Consider the following 19,608-nt stretch of genomic DNA (forward strand, 5'->3'; position numbering starts at 1 on the left):
TGGGCTCTGGTTGAGCCAGACACACCAGGGTTGATGTAAGCAGTAGATAACAATGTCCCCTGGAATACAGGCTTGAGTTGAGGAAAATGAGACCGTAGTGCATCCTGGCTGCTTGGGTTCGTCTGGCCAAGAGAAGAATCCCCAAAACCCTGCGGTCCTGAAACACTGTGTGTTGGGACTCGGTGCCTGTTTGTCCAGGAGGAAGGAATGGTCCCTCTGACCCTTCATTTCAGGAGGGTCCATCATGGACATCATGACCTCACTGTGCTCATTGACACCTGTGTGCTGAGTGTTCACCCTGCAGGAACTGGACTCTTTTTTAGGACTACAGTCGGGGTAGAGGAGGTGCTTCCTCTACCTTTACGGAGCTCCCAGATTTTGTTACTATCCTCTGGTGCCCTCCGTAGCTTCCTAGTGCAAGACTGGCACCTCATAGGTTTGTATCACAGTAAAAAGAATGGACTGATGGGGGAGTCATCGCAGGCCAGCTGGCTCCCGCAGTGGTCTGAGGTGAGGATGGTTACTGAGGAGCAAGAGGTTGGTGAGGGGAAGACTTAAGGCTCTCTAGAAGAAGCAGAGCATAGATTAGATGGGACTTGGTCCAGACAAGAACAAGGAGCCAGCCCAGGAGGGGCCCTGGTGCTGAGGCGGGGAAGAAACTTATGCTGGTAGCCAGGATAGGCTGGCACGCTGGGCTGGAGGGCACATAGAGCTGGTGGAGTTCATCCACCTCATTTCCCTGGGCCTCCGGTGGCCTGAGCAGAAGGATTTCTAGCATGGTGTAAGTAGGGAAGATGGCTTCCTTTGGTTGTGGGGCTTTGAGAGTCCCTGAGCTTTATACACAGCTCAGTCAGGCCCTGTCCTCTGCTCTCTGGGGCTCTGGCCTGAGGCCGGCTTGGCCTTTCCCAGGGTACCTGGCTCATGGCCCAGTGAATCATCTTCCGCCCTACGGGCAAGACACCCCATCTCTATCACCAGTGTACAGATGGAGCGCCCACATTTGTGCCTGGGTCTGAAGGAAGGAGGGAATTGGAGAGGCTGGAATCAGACCCTAGGAACTTCCGTTCCCACGACCCCTCACCCCAGCCTCCCTATGCTACCAGATTGGGTGGAGAGATTGGGGGAGAGAGAGAGAGAGAGAGAGAGAGAGAGAGAGCGATCCCTCCTTTCTAGGATGGCCACTGAGCTGTAGTGTTCTGGCATATTCCAGGCAGGGAAACTGAGGCTGAGGGAAAGGTATCTGCAGCCAGGAGGTGATGGTTGAGGTTTAGACCACATGGGCCCTGATGGCCTGGGTAGTGTTCTGAACAAGCTTTGGGTATTTGAATGAATTTTTAGAACTGTTAAAGAAGGTCATCACATCCTGGGGTTCTAAGCCAAGGCAGGGCATGCATGCTTGTGCAGGGCTGGCAAGTATATCGTAGGGGCCCTAAAATAGAAACTTGCCAGAGTTAGCAAGTCCTACTCCCACCACCGAGGTGTAGGGTAGCCTCACACTCAGGTGTGACTTCGTCTCATTACTTGTAAAATGGTGGGAGGGGGAGACAGAAACAGGCAGAGAAGTCTGAGTTCAGAGTGGACCAGCTTTTCAGATGTTTTTCACATCTGTTGAGGTCTGACATAACCCTCCAGCCCCCATCTCCAGCTTCTATTATCTGGGATAAGAAACTTTTCGTTCTCTGCCTAGAAGGTTCAGCTGTATCTTCTTGAAACCGAAGGGGGCGGGTGGCAGAAAAAAACAAAAAGGGGGAAAAAAAACACATTAAAAAAATCACAGCAGTTAAATTCAAACCACATGCCCTACAGTCCTAGTCCCGAGGGCCTCTGCTGCCACCTATGAGCATTTGACGGAAGTGCAGTCCTGGAGTCCCAGCTTCCTGGCTTGGGTTCCTAGGCTGTGCCTTTCTCCCCATATGAATGACTGCATTGCCCTCTAGGGAACCTTGTGGAGGAATTTAGAGCCCACTTGAACCTTCCTGCCTCCTTCGTCTGTTTACAGAAAGGGAGCCTGAGTCACAGAGCAAGCAGGCCAGCCAATAGGTACATGTTCTGTTCCTACTGTATGTCTATTATATACTAGTCTCTGTTTTTATTATTATTGTAGCCCTGGGGGCAGGCAGACATTGAGACCTTCCTCCTGTCTCCATCTATTTCTTAGCCATCCAGAAAAGAGGATGCATCCCCCACCCCCACTTCCTAATTCAGGGTGCCTAGGCTTGGTGAAGTCACTCAACTGCTCTGATAGACCATTTGCTTGGGGATAATTCCCAGCTTAGGTCAGTCATTGGAGTTCTCTTTGCTCCTCTGTAACATGATGTCAGGGCACACCTGTGGGGACTGGGCTCTTTTCTGGACCTTGGTGCTTCTGGGACAGGGCAGAGAGCTGCTCCGAGATCTTGTTATTGTCTTCTGGGGTCCTGGGTAGCCCCCTAGGGCAAGACAGGTACAGTGTAGATCTGTAACATGTTGAAGAATGGGCAGGGGAGCTGTCACAGGGTACCCGGGAATAGCTTGAGGCATACATAAGGCAATGCAGAAAACCACTCATTAAACACCAGCTAGCTGTACAAGTCCCCCCGAGGACATGGTGGTGTCTTCCTTACCCTGGGGTCTGGAATGGGCCAGGAGTGTGGTGCTCAGGGGTTTTCTTCTGGGCTGAGAGATGGGCCAGCCAGGTTTGGCCAGCAGAAGGCAAGCTTGAGCCCCAGTCTGGGGAGGGAGGGCTGCCTCTTATCTTACTCCTTGCAGCCAATGGATCTCTGGTTTTCTACTATTGCCCATGCAGGACTCCTCTGGGCTAAAGATTGAAATGTGGGTTCAGGAAGAAATCATTGTGGCTTCATTTCTCAGTCAGTACATCGAGAGCTCTGGGTTCGAGCTCTGCCCCTTCCAGTCTGTGCGGCCCTGGCTTCCTTGTCTGTCTCATTGTGAGTCTCATGCACTGATGGTCAGGCAGTGCCTGGGCTGGAGTTCCCATGGAGGGTCGCGTCACATTGATGTTTGGTTGGGGCCTCGTCAGAGTTGTCATTTGGAATACCTACCTATACAGGGCATGTGGCCTGGGCTCCCTCCCAAGGTGGTGGCTGGGCTTCAGGAATATGCAGGCTGCCAGGCCTCATTGCACAAGCTTGTAATTCAAGGCCCACCACAGCTAAAAGATGAGTTCAGGGCTAACTTGGACAACTTAGTGAGACCCTGTGTCAAAATAAAAAACAATACTGTTTTTAAAGTCTAGAGGAAGCCAGGTATGGTAACGTACACTTTTAATCCCAGCACTTGGTAGGCAGAGGAAGGAGGATCTTTGTGAGTTCCAGGTCAGCCTGGATTACATAGTGAGATCCTCTAAAATAAATAAATAAATAAATATAGGAGCTGGAGACATGGTTCAGCAGGTTAGAGCACTAGGTGCTACTGCAAAGGATTTGGTTAGGTCCCAGCACCTACATGATAGCTCACAACCATCCATAACTCTAGTTCCAGGGCATCCAACACCCTCTTCTGGCCTCCCGAGAGTACCAGGCATGTGTGTGGTGTGCACACATACATGCAGGCAAAACATTTGTGTATGTGCATTAAACAAACGTAAAACTTTTAAAATAAATAAATAGAAGAGCAGAGGTACAGTTCGGTGGTGGGGTGCTTGCTTAGCACATGAGAGGCCCTGGGTTGAATCCCTTCTGCCACAACGGTGTCATGTGGCCTCCCTTCTGCCTGTGTTCAAGGGAATGACAAAGGTCCACCTAGTCTGAAGGGCCCTGGGCCCCATCCCCATGTGGGAAGAGTGTCAGCATCATGTTGGAAGACAATCCTATCAGACGGACAATTTTGTGGACACTAGCTTTGACAAATATCACCTGACACATCAACCTGGGGTGACTGTGAGAAGAAAATGACTCAGTCCCTGTCATTTAAGTAAACGCTTTTAACTGCTGTTGTTATTTTCTGTTTGTGATTATTTTGAATGTGGCTGGTTTTGGTCATTATTGAAAGACCTTGCAGTTTTTAACCTCTGCCATAGAACCACATGGTCGGTTACCCCAGGCGGTTGTGCAGTCATGTCTATAGAGGGACACTGACTGAAGCCACACAGATGGGACATGCTTCATGTCACTCACAGTCCTGTCTGTAGCTGCACACAGACTCTGCAGGACTCTGTCTTGAACGCTCCCTAGGCCCTGGAGCTCTCCCTTCCATCCCCAGAGCACATTTCCATTCACAGCCCCACCCAGAGCAGCTGGTCCCCAGAGAGCTTTGTGGCTTGGACACTTCCCTTCCAGCTGCCTATGAGGCCTGGGAACTGGGAAACCTTGAGAGGCCTCTCCTTCCAGAAGGGAGAGCCTACCGAGATCAGGAAGTGACCTAGGAAACCAAGGAGAATGGAGGGGTGATGGGAAGTGGGGGACAGAGGCCCCAGGAAATGAAGTGTCATATCCAATCCACACCCTCCATAAGTGAGAATTTGAACCTGAAATATATGACTCCAGAGCCAGCCATCTTGGTCTCCGTGCCAATAAATCCTTTGGGAACTTTTGTCTCCTTGGTGACTTTGAGGGTCAGAGGAAGCAGCAGCCATTGGGGAACTGGATGGCCTATTAGGTTGGAACATGTAGTAGTACCAACTCTATTCTTGTGGATATGGGTAGGGCCAGGAGCACCAGACAGTCAGTCTGGGCTAGGAGCCAGGGCTGAGTTCCCAGGGACTATCGGCCTGTGGACAGCATTGCCACCTCCAAAATGTTCCTGACTCAGGAGAACCTGTTTATATCATTGACTTGGAATAGAAGAGACCAGGGAAAGGTGACTTGGGTAGCCAATGGGCCTGGGAAGTAGAGGTTGGCTCAACCCGACAGGAAAGGGACCTTAAGGCAGTCATGGGGACCCCAGCCCTGACCAGCAAGATGTGTCTCTAAGTGTTGTTTTCCTGGTGTATAAAATGGGAGAATTACAAGAAAGTGAGCCTGATGTAGGTTGGGGATTGAGGAATCAGCGCTTGTCCAGCAGTGAGGAGTCTTGGCCCTGAGAGTTGTGCACACAGCATTTGTGACGGTGAGGGGTCCTCATCAGGCTCCCCATGTACACTGTGGGCAGCTCTGGGGTCCAGAGATCTCTTGACAAAGACAGTTGGGCAGGCAGGAGAGGCTGAAGACCCTCCCCGTACAGTCTGATGATACCTTTCCAGAACTGTGTCTCTCTTGGGAACTGCCTTTACTCTTTCTGAGACAGGGTCTCGTGTGTCTCTAGCTGGTCTCCTGCTTCCGCAGGGCTGTGCCGCCCTGCCAGGTAAATGTATGTGATGCTGGGGACCAACCCTGAGCTTCATGCATGTGGAGAGGAGGCTGCATACCCAGCTGCCTTTGGTTTTTTGTTTTCCTTCCTTCTTTTCTTTCTTAGTGTGTGTGTGTGTGTGTGTGTGTGTGTGTGTATGAGTGTGTGTGCGTGCACATGACACACCATGCATGTGGAGGTTGGTGGACAAGCTTTTTTGGAGTTAGCGCTCTCCTCCCACTTTTTTGAGGCAGACTCTCTCTTGTTCTTTTATACTGCACTGCAAACTCCGGACTTCCTAGCTTTGGGTGATTTCTCCATTTCTGCCTCCTGTTTCCTCAGCACAGGAATGCGGGGGTTACAGCCTCATGCTGCCCCAATGCCTCCTGTCTCATCGTAGGAATGTCGGGGTTACAGGCGCATGTGACCCCATCTGGTTTGTGTGTGTGTGTGTGTGTGTGTGTGTGTGTGTGTGTGTGTGTGTTCTAGTGATGGGACTTAAGTCATCCGGCTTGAGCGACAAGTACTTTTACCTGCCCAGCCATATCCCTAGCCTTCTCCCCAGCCCAAGACCTTATCTTTAAATTCCCAGCATGATGCTTGGCATCTGGCAGGTTCTCAGTAAGTGTTCATTGAACAGATCAGCTGCTCATCCGTTGAGTGCAGCCAGTCATGTGTTCACTGAGCCGTGGCCTGTTATCCGCCCACGTATGTATTCATCTTTCGTCATTGCAGCTAATGAGCCCCTCACGCTTTCATTAGTCCATCCCACACCTTTATCATAATTGGTCCAACAGCAGCTGCAGGACCATAAATAGTCTTTGTTTGTTTGTTTGGGTTTTTTTGTTTGGGTTTTTTTTTCAAGACAGGGTTTCTCTGTATTGTTTTGGAGACTGTCCTGGAACTCGCTCTGTAGACCAGGCTGGCCTTGAACTCACAGAGATCCGCCTGCCCCTGCCTCCCCGGTGCTGGGATTAAAGGCGTGGGTCCCTGACACCCGGCCACAAATAGAGTCTTGATAGGACTCAGGAGCTGAGTGGAGTGGATGGTGTCTGGAGACAGGTGAGCAGGATGCCAGGATTCCCTCAGAGATGGGGACGTCATCAACAGACCTGGTGGAGGTTGGAGGACCGGGGATTCCCTGGGACTGACAGAAAGGTGTTCTCAGAGCCAGGGTGCCCAGTGGTCTGGTCTGGAATGAGTATTGGTCTAGTGGGGGCTGACCCCTCTGCTGCCTCCTGTCTTTTGCCTTCCCCTGACCAAAGAGGATGTGGGCAGCTTTGGTGGTGGTGGTGGGGAGATGTCTGGGGTGGGGTATGGGTGCAGTATGAAACAGGACAGGCCTTCATGCTTACAAAACTCATCTCAGGGCTGGCAGAATGGCTCAGAAGGCAAGTCTCTTGATGCCAAGCCTGAAGACTTGAGTTCAATTCCCAGGCGTAAGAAAGAGGATAGACTCCCGAAAGTTGTCCTCTGACCTCCACACATGGACATGTGTCCACCCACCCCCACACATAATAAACAGACAATGTATATTAAAGAACAAAACTGTTCTGTGACCTGCTCCAAACATCTACATAGCTCTAAGAGGGGGATTAAGCCAGCTAGTGGTAGCACACACCTTTAGTCCCAGCACATATTAGAAGCAGAGACAGGCAGATCTCTGAGAGTTCCAAAATAGTCAGATAATCTGGGGGTTGTGGGGTAGGGAGCGGTGGGATTAAATCAGCACCCCAGGAGCTGGAGAGATGGCTCAGAAGAGCACTGGCTCTTCTTCTAGAGGTCCTGAGTTCAATTCCCAGCAACCACATGATGGCTCACAGTCATCTATAATGAGATGCGGTGCCCTCTTCTGCCAGCAGGCATACATGCAGGCTAAACACTGTATATATAGTAAATAAATCTTGAAAAAAGATCAGCACCCCAGATTGGCATTCAGGAGCCACAGAACCATACCTGCGTCAGGTGCTGGGCACATGATGCCCTCTGCCTCACTGTAGTAGAACCCATCCTGAAAGGGCTCTAATGATGCAGCCACTGAGCTACTGTCCCCTTCCTCGGCTTCCATTCAGCGTTCTCAGTTATCTACCCCATCGGTACCCCCAGTGCCATGGCAACAGGCTTGGATCCAGTTAGCCACCCTTAATGAAGCAACACAGCACTCTCTGCCTTTGGTGCTGAGTCCCACCTGTGATGGGGGAGAAGGCTCCAGAGTCTCTGTCTTCCTGCACCTGTGTCACCTGTGTCCCTTGACCTCTGTGCTGTGTTGAGGCTTCCTGTGAGAGCTTTCTCCCGTGCAGAGGTTATTACCTCTGCTATGCCCAGAAGCCAGCAAGGGCGGATCCATTCTTCTGAATTCTGTCCTGCTGGCACGAGTGAGGGATGGATGGATGGATGGATGGATGGATGGATGGATGGATGGTTGAGCTGCACCTGCTAAGACCCTCACACTATGCACCACCTCCCAGCCACTATGAAGAAATGAGGCCAAGAACAGGTAGTTTGAGAGAGGGCCAAATGCGAGGAGGTACTCTGACAGCCAAAGGTGGCTTAAGGGTTTCCAGTGACCAGGCAGCCAGCTCTCAGGGCATCTGTGAGACCTGGCTGCCCACCCTGATGAGGAAGAGGAGGGGCACGTGTGGGCAAGGCAGTCCCTTGGGAAGGGAAAAGGCAGATGCGTGCAGCTGGTTCCTGGCTCCAGCCTAGTGTAGAGTTTGAGATCCCTTGGGGGAGGGGTGGATATGCTTTTCAGCACATTCCTAGGAGGTCCTGGCTCTCAGTCCAGGGGCCAGAAAAGAGCCTGCCACACTCCGTCCTGCATTCGTTCTTTCGTTCAACAGGCTAAATGAATGGTTATTTTGATCCAGGGGGCCCTGGGGACATAGCCCACTCCACAGATTGTCCATTCACTGATGCATCACAAATTTACTAAGCACACATCCCCCCACCCGTGTTGGCTCTGATCCGGCTATGCTGTGCCTGCTGCCCTTTCAGGAGTAGCTGAGTATAATTCATTTGTGCCAGGCACAGGCATGCAAGTACTTAAAGGAGGAAGGAGAATCGTGGGGCTTCTTGCGTGCTGGTTTGCAGTGCTGGAAACTGAACCTAGGGCCTCATACCCAGTAAAGAGCTCTACCAAAGAGCTGTATTCTCAGACCTGTTGTTTGTTTTTATTTTTCTGAGATAGGGCTTCTTGTGGCTCAGGCTGGCTTGACCTTACTATATAGCTGAGGATGGTCTTGAACTGCCGAGCCTCCTGTCTCTACCTCTCAAGTATTGAGATAGTAAGTGAATGCCATCTTGTACAGGCCAAAGTTATAGACACTTTTTAAAAAGATTTACTTATTTGTCTATCATATATATAATGTTCTGCCTGCATGTATGCCTGCACACCAGAAGAGGGCATCAGTTCTCATTACAGGTGGTTGTGAGCCACCGTGTGGTTTCTGGGAATTGAACTCAGGACCTCTGTCATCTCTCCAGTCCAGCACTTAAAAAAAAAAGTTTGGGGGATTGGATCCATGACCTTACACAGGCTAGACAAGCCCTCTACTACTAAGCTACATCCCCAGCAGGATCATGAGTTAGACATAGGAAGACCCAGTCTCAAACAAACAACATCCACAGGAAGAAAGGAAGAATGCCAGCCTGCCCCTTGCTTGGCATTCGGGAGGTTTCGACTTCAATCTTCAGTACAGATAGCAAAAGTTAGAGGTGCTAAGGAGGAATTAAGCTGGTAAAGTACTTGCATGGCATGCACAAGAGCCTGGTTTCGACCCTGGGTGTGATACACACCGGGCATGGTAGTGCTTGCCTGTAACCCCAGAACTAGGTAGGTGCTCACAGAAGATTCAGAAGTTCGGTCACCCTCCACTGCGTAGCCAGCTTAATGCCACCCTGGACTACATGAGACCTTGGGGGAGGGTGTTCAAAACAACTGCTGGGTTGCAGAGATGGCTCAGCAGTTAAGAGTACTTGCTTTTACAGAGGTCCCTGGTTTGGGTGCCAGGATCCAACATCAGGATCTGGTCTCTGTGGGCACCAGGAAGGCACACATTGCAGGCAAAACACTCATAGGCATAAATTAAAAATAAAGTAAATCTGCTAGGTGGTGGTGCACTTTTTTTTTTTTTTTTTTTTTTTTTGGTTTTTACGAGACAGGGTTTCTCTGTATTGTTTTGGAGGCTGTCGGTCCAGCCTGGCCTCAATCTCACAGAGATCCGCCTGCCTCTGCCTCCCAAGTGCTGGGATTAAAGGTGTGCGCCACCACTGCCCGGCTGGTGGTGCACATTTTTAATCCCAGCACTCAGGAGGCAGAGGCAGGTGGATCTCTGAGAGTTCGAGGCCAGCCTGGTCTACAGAGTGAGTTCCGGGACAGCTAGGACTATTATATAGAGAAAACTTGTCTCTGAAAAAAAAAAAAGTACATCTTTTAAAAAAATTTCTTAGCATGGGGTGGGGAGCGTGGACCTGGTGGGCTGAATTGTGTGGGTAGGGAGTGGGCCTAAGGAAACAGAGTGGATACAGGGGAGCAGGGATCTCCATGCCAAATGAATGCCCAGGCTGGCTGAAGACTGGTCTGCCAACAACCATCTGTCATATGTGTTCAGTGTTTTGGCTTAGGAAAGACATGGGCCCGTACCTCAGGGAACCAGCAGTCTCCTGGGAGAAGGAGGCTATCAGGGTAGCCATTGCTCAAATGTATTATTACAGACTGCCTGGGGTTAGGATAAGGAAAACCGAAAATCTTGGAGGACAGAACAGACACACAAGACCTAACCTGAGCACCTAGGAAGGCTTCCTAGAGGAGGTGACATTTGTGTAGAAACTGGTCTTAAAGGAAAAGAAAAGGCATTGATTGTAGAGAAGAGAAACAGCTTAGATTGAGGGAGGGTTAGCCTGGCTTGGGTGGTGGAGCTCCAGTATCCCATTGCTCAGGGAATCCAGAGAGAACAGGTTGGAGAGGGGGAGCCTGGTGAGTCTGGGAGCCCCCAGTGTTAAAGGAGATGGAGCTAGCCAGGGTTAAGACCCAGCTGCAGGGTGTATGGACCCCCTTCCTAGTGCCTCGTGCGTCCTGGTGTCAAAGTTGTTCATCACCACATTCTAGTCGTGGTTAAGTTGGTCTGGGGTAGATCCTGGCCTTTTCCTGGAATTTGAGGCTAGAGCCTGGGGGTCACATTTAAACCAACACTAGGGAGTTGAGCAGCGGGCAGGTGGGGCGATGGTCAGAGCCCCTCCCTGGTGGAGGTCGTGGGGAGAGGTGCTGGAAGGTCTGGAACTGGGGGAGATGGTGGTAGGATTAGGGTTGACTCAGTGTGGGGTTCTTTGGGTGACCACATCCGAGTCTCCCTCCCAGAGCTGGAGCCAGTGAGGTTCCAGAGGTCCGGACTTGATTACTAAATGGTTTCCTGCTTCTGCTATGCTGAAGTTGTTGAACAAGGAAGTCCATATGATTGTGAGCAGTGTTGGGTCAGGTTCGTGGGTGTCAGGATCTGGGATCTGTATGGAAACACTGTCTGTTAATGCGAATGCACTTGACCCTGACCCACTCTGATCTACCCTGCACCCGGGCCTGTTCTATACCAACTCTGTTCATCAATGGCTCCTGGGTATAAATCTGTGTGCGTGTGCGCTAGATACAGCAGTGGATGGGTCTTTGTCCGCGGGTGTGTGTGACTTGTGTCCTGGGGCAGGGGCGCAGGGCCCGGCAGCACTGGACACTGGGCTTGTTGAGAGGGGGGGCGCAGAGGGCGGGACTCTTCCCCCTGCGACGCTGCGCGCACTCCCGGCGCGGAGGAGGCCGCAGCGCCACCGCCGGCTGCGCTCACGCCGCCGACACTGATCCTAACACCGCCACCGCGGCGGGGCTAAGGCCCCGGAGGAGCGCGGGTGGGAGGGGACCCTCCGACTCTGCGCAGTGCCCGCCCCGGCGGCGGCCCGGCCGCATGCTGCAGATGGTGAAGACCCTGGCCCAGTTCACCATCGCGCTGGAAGAAATGCGCGATCTGGGCCCGGCCGCCGCCTCCGGGGAGTCCGCCGGGGGCGGGGGCTCTGACACCACTGAGGAGCCTGGGGAGGCCCAGGTACCGGGAGGGGGATGGGCAGCCGGGAACCGGGGTCTTGGCCTAGGATGCCGCAGACTCAGGACAAGGGGGAAGCGTGGGCAGATGCTGAAGAGCAGGGCCTGGAACTTGGATCAGGCGCCAGGAGCCTGCCTGCCAACCCTGGGCTTGGGGAGGGCTGACATCAGATGAAGGCAGAGAGGTTGATGGTGGGGTCGACTGGCACTAAAGGTCAAGGCCCAGGACAGCACTCTTTTGTAAACTGGATCAGACTGTTGCTGGGGTACCCTGGGTCCCCAGGAAAGCCAGGCTGCCAGCCTCCCCCAGGTTTGAGGGGCCGCAGCTGTTTGTATGTACCGGGGGCTAGCCAGCATTGCTTCCCCTTTGCCATCTCCCCCACTGGAACTACGGCCCGGGGATGTCATACTATGGTGCTGTGGAAAAGGTGGTGACCCCATTCCTGCCTCCTGGAGGGGGAGGGGAGAGCTCCAGGGATGCTGCCTTGTTTTTGCATGTTTGTCTGGGCCGAGACTGTTCCATGCTCTGGGCACAATGGGTAGTAGGGCTCTACCCTGCACCTGGTGCTGTACCGTGGTGTGTGTGTGTGTGTGTGTGTGTGTGTGTGTGTGTGTGTGTGTGTGTGTGTGTGTCCGTTGTTCCAGGTCTCTGGACAGGAGAGCCTAGCTTGCAGCTGGATAACTAGGCTGCATTTTTGTCTTGACGCAGGGTATCTTGTCTTCATGATTCTCTGTGTGTGTCTTTCTTCACACCTGGTACATCAGGTCTCGGTATTTGGGTCTGATGACAGAGTTCGTTCCCCTCACCCTCTTCCACCTTCCCACACCTCCCTGGTCCCCATGGCAGGGCCCTGCCTGTGGTGAGGGGATCGGGAGGGAAGCAGGGCTGAAGGACTGGCCTGGAACAGGTGGGCCTGCCGATCTGCTTGACAGCTGCATCGTCCCTCCATCTCTCCCCCCCACACACACACACTGCTCCCGTGTCTGGACACGTGCAGGGGGTGCTCCATGCAGTGACAAGGAGCTGGCCTTGTTTTCTGTGCTTTACCTGACAGCTGAATGACAGCCCACTGTGCTCTGCGGCAGGGAGGAGGCTGGGAGAGACGGCGTTGCAGCGTCAGCTCCCTCTTCCACCCCGACCTCCCGGCCAGCAGGCCCAGTGCCAGCCCTGCCTCTCGGGAAACTTCTGTGACCATGACCCAGGTTGGGGCTGGCAGGCCAGTGAATGTGGGTAGGGGACAGTAACAGTGAGGCCCAGAGGCTGGTCTAGGTATCTTAGTAGTCAATACACGTCCCATGAAGTCTTAGTGAAGTGAAATGAGAAGGGACAGTGAGGACCACTGTGAGAGAGGGAGGGAGGGAGAGAGAGAGAGAGAGAGAGAGAGAGAGAGAGAGAGAGAGAGAGAGAGAGAGAGAGAGAGAGAGAGAGTGGTGTGTGAGTGTGTGTGAGTGTGTGTGTGTGTGAATACCTCCTTGTTCACCTAGCTTGTATGGTACCACGAGCAAAGGGTTATTATTCCATTTCAAAAAGGAGTATGGAAACAAGGCCACCAGAGTCACAGACAGGACGAGTAGAACTGGAGAACTCTGTGGCCTGAGGTTGCCGGTCATTGTAAATGGGAACGTAGGGTACCAGGGCCCCAAGACTCCGCATGAGGTGGGTAAAGAGGCTCTGGGCCTTGCTTTGCCTGTCACTGGCCATATTGTCCTAGGCGAGTCTTGTCACTTCTCTGACTTGACTCATCTGTGCAGTGGATGACAACACTTGTGTCCTGGAGCTGTGTAAGGCTAAAATGAGATTGCACATACTTGCAAGGTACTGAGGTGTTCCAGGAGCTGCCAGAACAGGAGGGCGCAGGAGACCCAAAGCTGCTCTAAGTTTTTAAAGGCCCCAGAAGCACCCAGTGTAAGTGGCCTGCTCGTAGTTGGGATCTCTGAGGTATGGCCTGAGGAACAAATCACAGCCCAGGACTTGCAAAGATGGAGCAACCCAGTCTCTGTGTCCCAAGGAGATGTCACCCATGGGAGTCCCCTTCTGAGTGTGCCTCCTTGTCACTCATTAAGGAACAAGACCGATTCCTCAATTCCAAGGTCAGAGGGAATAGCACCTGAGGTAAGCTTACCATGAAGCAAACAGTCAGCTAACGTGGTGGGCTGTGCTTCTAGCAGGAGGGAGACCGAGGCATCCTAGGCTATATACTAAACTACAGAGCAAGACCGCATCTCAACAACAACAACAAAAAAAAAACAAATACTAATACTATTCAAAAAGTAGGTAGTGGTGAAGCCAGGTAGGCCCAGAACTTGGGTCCCTAAGCAGACCAGGGACAGATGGGCAGAGCCAGGACAAATGTCAGTCCCAGTCACTGAGTCTCTGCATTAAGGGGCTCTTGGAGTGAGGGCTGGAAGGATGCCCAGGCATAAGCACTCATTCTGGGATTTTCATACAAAAAAAAGACCCTGCAGACCTTGATGGCTGGAACCCTAGGCATGACCCAGCCAGATGTGTGAGCCCCACCCCTTGCCTAGGGCCAGTCTAGAGGCTTGAGTGTTATATGGAGTTCTGGAGTGGAGTCCCTGCCAGGGCAGAGAGGCTGCTGTGGGACGATACTCTGTGGGAAGGTTTCCTGGATAAGATAAGGGATATTGAGGTTGGCAGCAGGTGAGCTCTGCCTCGAGGGACCAAGCACAGACACATTCCCAAGCTTGCTTCTAACAAGGCCTTCCCGTAGGATAGAGCTTACCTTGACAGATGCAGGATTCCAGTTCCTTGGGATGTGGGTGCAGATGCTGAGCAAGCCCTGGAGGTCCCCTGGGTCCTCTGTAAGCATCAGTGACTGGGTCCCCCTTTCCCCGCCCCGTTCTGAAAGTGAGGAGACTAGACTGGACTTGTAGCTCAGCTGGCACAATGTTTGCCTAGACACACACAAAGTCCTGGGTTGCTCTCCAGCAGTGCCATGAGCCAGATGTGGTAGCCCATACCTGTAACCCTTAGACTAGGGAAGTGGAGGCAGGAGGATCAGGAATTCAAGGTTATCCTGTCTAAAAGAGAAGGAGGGTTGGTGAGATGGCTCGAAGGGTAAGCATGAGTACCTATGTTTCCATTCCCAAAATTGTAAAAGCTGGGCACAGCATTGTGCGTCTGTAACCCCAGCAAGGTGCATCTGCAACCCCAGTGCTGGAGAGCAGAGGTGGGCAGGGCTCTGAGCTCCCTGGCCAGCCAGGATGGCTGAAACAGTAAGCTCCAGGTTCAGTGGGGAGCAGTAGAGGAAGACATCTGACATTGGCTTCTTGTGTTCACACATGTATGCATGGGTGATGGAACCTACAGGTGTGCACACAGATCCCCCGCCACACACACACACACACACACACACACACACACACACACACACACACAGACAGGAAACAGAGAAGAAATGGTGTGCCACACATGTGGCCTAAAGGACTGGGAAATCCAAGTGCCCAGAACTAGGTCTGGAGCAGGGGAAGGCTCTGTAACCTTCCAGTTGAGACTCAGGATCCAGTCCTGTCAGAACCCTGACACTTCCAGCTCTGCAGTTTCTAGCACCAACTTTACGTCTCTGGACTAGTGTCCTCATCCAGCAGGAAGTGACAGCATCTACTCTGAGGATGCTGTGACACACAGCCAGGTCAAACATGTCCTCACAGCAGCAAGCTGAAACTTGGCATTTTCAGAGTCAATCCCTAGAGTGGGTGTAGCCAGAGGCGTCTTCCTTTATAAATATGAGGGTTTATTGTCGGTGGTTTTTTTGTCTTTGTCCAGAACCTGTTGGTGTGGGAGGACAGGGATCGACTCAGGGAATTGTTCCCAGCAGAAAATGCCTGAGCCGAGGCCTGGCAGGATGGAGGTGCAGGATGCTTTGGGAAACTATCTCTGGAGGCAAGAAGCAGGCAGGGAAAGGACCAGGTGGACTCTTTGTGTGTGCAGATGAGCCTGCATGTAGCTGCAGGTGACAGAGGCTAAGGGGAACAAAGGACCACTCACCTTCTACTCCTGTCCCCACAGGATATGCGGAAGCACGTGACCATGACCCTGCTGGACACAGAGCAGTCATATGTGGAATCACTGCGCACCCTAATGCAGGTGAGACCCATGACCTAGGCCTGAGAACAGCCTTCCAAGTGTGAGCAGCAGACGTGTGGGGGTCACCCATATGGACAGGGGCTGAGACCAGAGAGCTGTGTCCCTGGCATGTACCACCAACGTGTGGCCACCCCGAAGGAAGAGGTCACCGCCTGCAGGGTAGGTGAGAATAGAAGGTCCCAGGCAGAGCAGAGGTCTCTACCCCATTGTCCCCATGTCCCCTCAGCAGCCCAGTTTTGAGCTGTGCACCTCCTTGACCATGCCTTTTCTGCGGCCGGAATTAAATACTGAGTATCTGCTGTGGGCAGGCCCTGATCCAGATACAGGAAGCCCAAGGACCAGGGAAAGAAGAACCCTGCTGAATATTTGGGACGCTCTAGAGCAGTAGTTCTCAACCTGTGGTGTCGACCCCTTTGGGGTCACATATCTGATATCCTAAATATCAGATATTTTCATTAAGATTCATAACATTGGCAAAATTATAGTTATGAAGTAGCAACGAGATAATTTTACAGTTGGGGTCACCAGAGCATGGATTAAAGGGTTGCAGCATTAGGAAGGTTGAGAACCACTGCTCTTGAGGCATGGAAGACACTGGACCAGTGTGTAGTCCCTAGCGAAGGGGCAGTGGGATGGCGTCTGCAGAGGGTGTGACATTTGGAGAGCCTCGTGGTACAGGGTATGGGGATCTGGGTCTTGGGTGATGTTGCAGGAACCAGCAGGCGTCATGGCATGGGGTCCTTGGCCCCTAGGAGGACTTAGGCCACAGTGGGGTTCCTGGAGATTCATCAGAGGGTTTTGAGCCAGGTAGGCGTGTGGTTGGACTGGTGCTTTGGGTGTGACTGCTAGAGAGATGAGTGGCAAGAGGGGACCAGGCCAGGGCCACAGAGTTCCAGTAAGGGCAGCAGTCATAGGAGGCAGAGCGAGGCAGATGCCTAGGAGGTGAGCCGCTCAGGTCAGATGGGCTCCAGGGATTAGGGGTTGGGCATGAGGTGGGAAGTCAGATCTGTGCCTGGACCCCTGGCCTGGGAGAGGAGGGTTGGGCACATCTATGGCAGGATGGTAAACCAAGGCTCAGCTGCGTGTGTACTGCAGAGGCCCGATATGTGTGTGTTGAAATGGAGCTCACAGGCACGGTTACAGATGAGCTTACTCAAGCCACCACAGCTCAGAGTCAAGTAGAACCCAGGAAATATCTAGAACCAACCAGCCCTTCCTTCTTCTCTCCCTCTCCCACTTCCACAGAGCTGTACAGAGCCAGTCTATAGAGCAAACACTATTTTCTTGTCAGGGCAGGGAGCGCCATTGATCATGAGCCCGAGGGACACGAATCTGTTCCCTGGAGCTCATGGGCCGTTCAGGAGAGTAGCAGTCACCAGCCAGACAAGTCACACCTGATGACAGATAGTGATACAGAATTTAAGGGTGTGTATACATATATGGGTAGTACTCTGCTTGAAACGGAGGGTGATTCCGATCCGTGCTGCCACAGTGATGAACCTCGAGGACACTGTGCTAAGTGAAACAAGCCACTCACCTAACAACCAATCATGGATGGTGTGCATTCCAAGGTGCTTGGAGTAGTCAGGCTTTCAGAGGTAGGGAGTGGAATGGTGGTAACAGGGTCCAGGGGAGGCTGGGGCTGGGTGTGGAGGCTATGGGGAGTTAGTGTTCAGTGGTCCAGAGCTTCCAGCTGGGAGATGAAGTTGGTGTTTACTCAACAGTATGAATATGTGTGTGCTAATCTGTGCACTTAAAATGGATTAAAGTGGGGCCAGGGAACTAGCTCAAAGTAGTGCATATCTAGCATGCAAGAAGCCCTGGGTTTGATTCCCCAGCGCTGCATAAACCAGGTGTAGCGGCTCACCTGTGATCCCAGCACTCAGGAGGCAGAGTCAAGAAAACCGAAAGTACAAAGTCATCTTTGACTAATAGATAGTCAAAGATAACTGGAATTCATGAGAAACTATTTACAAAAAACAAATGAAAGAAGCTAGTTACAGCGACAAATTTTATCTGTTGTCTATCTCACCACAAAGAAATACATTGCCTCTGGTTTTATAAAAATGTCCATAGATGTAAGAGCATAGAGTGAATACTTTCTTGTATGGGCTCAGGGAAGGTGACTCTGGGTTCGGAATGTCAGCAGCAACCTGGAGGTGCGTAGCATTTCAGCAGAGAGCCCATTGAAGGGAGCAGGCAGAGGGCACAACTCAGACAAAGACCAGGGCAGTGGAGGAACCTGGAACCGTTAGGAGACCAAAGTGCCCCATGTGGCTGCCTGGAAGGAAGCCAGGCAAGGGCTGGGGTCTCCTGTGGGCACAGGAAAACCTGAGCAGGGATTCCCAAGATGTCGGACAGGAAGAGTGGCCGTGGCAAGGACCCACTGCCGCCCCATAGTAAGAGTTGGCAGCAGTGTATGGTCAGACAGCCCTGGCTTGGGATCACTTGCCTCCTGGGCGACAGGAGTTTAAGTCACTTCACTTTCCTAGGCCTTGGTTTCGCCTGTAAAACAAAGCTGCTCGTGTATTCTCTCGGGGTGAAGATGAAAAGATGGCGTTGCCTCTCCTGCCTGTTGGCAGAGAGGCAGAGCCTCCAGTGGGACACCGAGCAGGCAGGTCCAGCATCTGAGTCTGCTGGGCCCAATGAGGCAAGCAGGGCTGGAGGTGAAGACCCCAAACTGAGATTTCTGGGTGGGAGGGGAAAGGTAGAGGTGAGCAAGAGGTCATCACCTGACCCCAAGGCCTGTGGGTACCACGGCCTGGGAGTATGGGCAGATGGAAGATGGGTCGCGCCAGAGTTCCGGAGTGTGACTTTGCTGCACTTCTTGGTCAGCTGTGTAAGCTGTAACAAATCATGCACACAGCTGTGTCTCACTTGCCCTGACCGTAGAGTCGAGATCATAATAATATGTGTCCCCAATGCACATCTCAGGAGAGATGCGAGTGGCACCTCACATACCGCACGTGTGTTGTGGTGCGCATGTGCACAATACCTTCAGCCTCTGTAACCCTTGTGAGGTAGAAATTAGGAGACTCTCTGAACAAGAAAATGAAGACTCTGAAACAGAGATGGGCGCTGGCTCAGGGACCACCGCCACCCAACGTGGGTCGGTAGGATGCCTGCAAGACGAGGATTTAGATAAAAGCGCTAAGGCCGCATGAGTGGCACCTGTCTGTAGTCTTGGTATTTTGGAGGCAGAGGCATATTGGGGAGTTTAGGACTAGGCTGGGCTGCAAAGCAAGACCCTGTCTCCAAAACAGAAACTAAACGAGCCAGGTGTGGTTGTGTGTGCCTGCGCCCTCAGATCCTGAATGGGAGACAGGAGGATCAGGAGTTCAGGGCCAGGCTGGACTACTTAGCCAGTTCAGATAGAAACAAACAAAATAGCAGAAAAGAACCACAAACCAAAGTCAGCAGCAGGGAGGTGGGATCTGAACCCGGGCCCTAAGTCACTCCATCCTTCAGTCCTGTCTTGAGCCCCAATATTTTCAGCTAAGAAATAGCCCTTTCCTGAGCAATTTTCCTCCCCTTGGCCCCCTGGGCCCCCTACTCTCCTGTCTCCAGAGTCCTCACTCCCTTCTGGTGATAAATACACAATAGCTCGTTTATTTCTTACAGCTCAGGTGTGGGGACTTTGTGGCTCCCAGACTTTGGGCTGATACATTTTGAGGGAATGTGGGTGTTAGCAGGGGTTGTATCAATTTTCAGACATTTCATCTGCTATTCTTTGTTCCCAAAATGTGCCTGCTCCTCTGAAGGGTGACCCAGAGGTGAATGGTGTCCCTTCTGATCCTGGCCCAGTCAAGGTGCTGGCTGGCATTGGCCAGGGAGCCCTGATAGGGAAGACAGCTGCTACTCAGTCACCCTGAACCTTTTCAGACTCTTCAGCCAGCCAAGAGAATTCTATTCAGCCTGACGTTTCAAGTTTGTTTTACAAAACAAGCCAGATTTTTAAAATGTTTAATATAAATGTAACATCACATATGCCTTTTCAAGAACCGCCCTCATCTTTTTTTGGCTTGCAGTTACGGCCTGGGCCAGTAGAGGGCGATCTCTCCATAGGCAGGCCAGCGGAGGAACTGGCTGTTCATGCTTGGGAAACACCACTGAATGCAGATTTGTGTTGAAAAACGGGAATTTTAGTCACAGACTT

At 52.2% G+C, this 19,608-nt stretch overlaps 1 protein-coding gene across 2 annotated transcripts in view; it reads left to right on the forward strand.

Annotated features, from left to right (window-relative positions):
• Arhgef17 (Rho guanine nucleotide exchange factor 17) overlaps positions 1–19,608 on the forward strand; it is a 60,311-nt gene that overhangs the window by 22,265 nt on the left and 18,438 nt on the right. For both annotated transcript variants that reach the window (XM_040757888.1, XM_005074009.4), the window contains exon 2: positions 15,375–15,452. In XM_040757888.1, coding sequence (XP_040613822.1) covers positions 15,375–15,452 — 78 coding nt within the window. The remainder of the gene's footprint in view (positions 1–15,374; positions 15,453–19,608) is intronic.

The sequence above is a fragment of the Mesocricetus auratus genome, unplaced genomic scaffold (genome assembly GCF_017639785.1).
Source record: "Mesocricetus auratus isolate SY011 unplaced genomic scaffold, BCM_Maur_2.0 Super-Scaffold_4256, whole genome shotgun sequence".
NCBI lineage: Eukaryota > Metazoa > Chordata > Mammalia > Rodentia > Cricetidae > Mesocricetus > Mesocricetus auratus.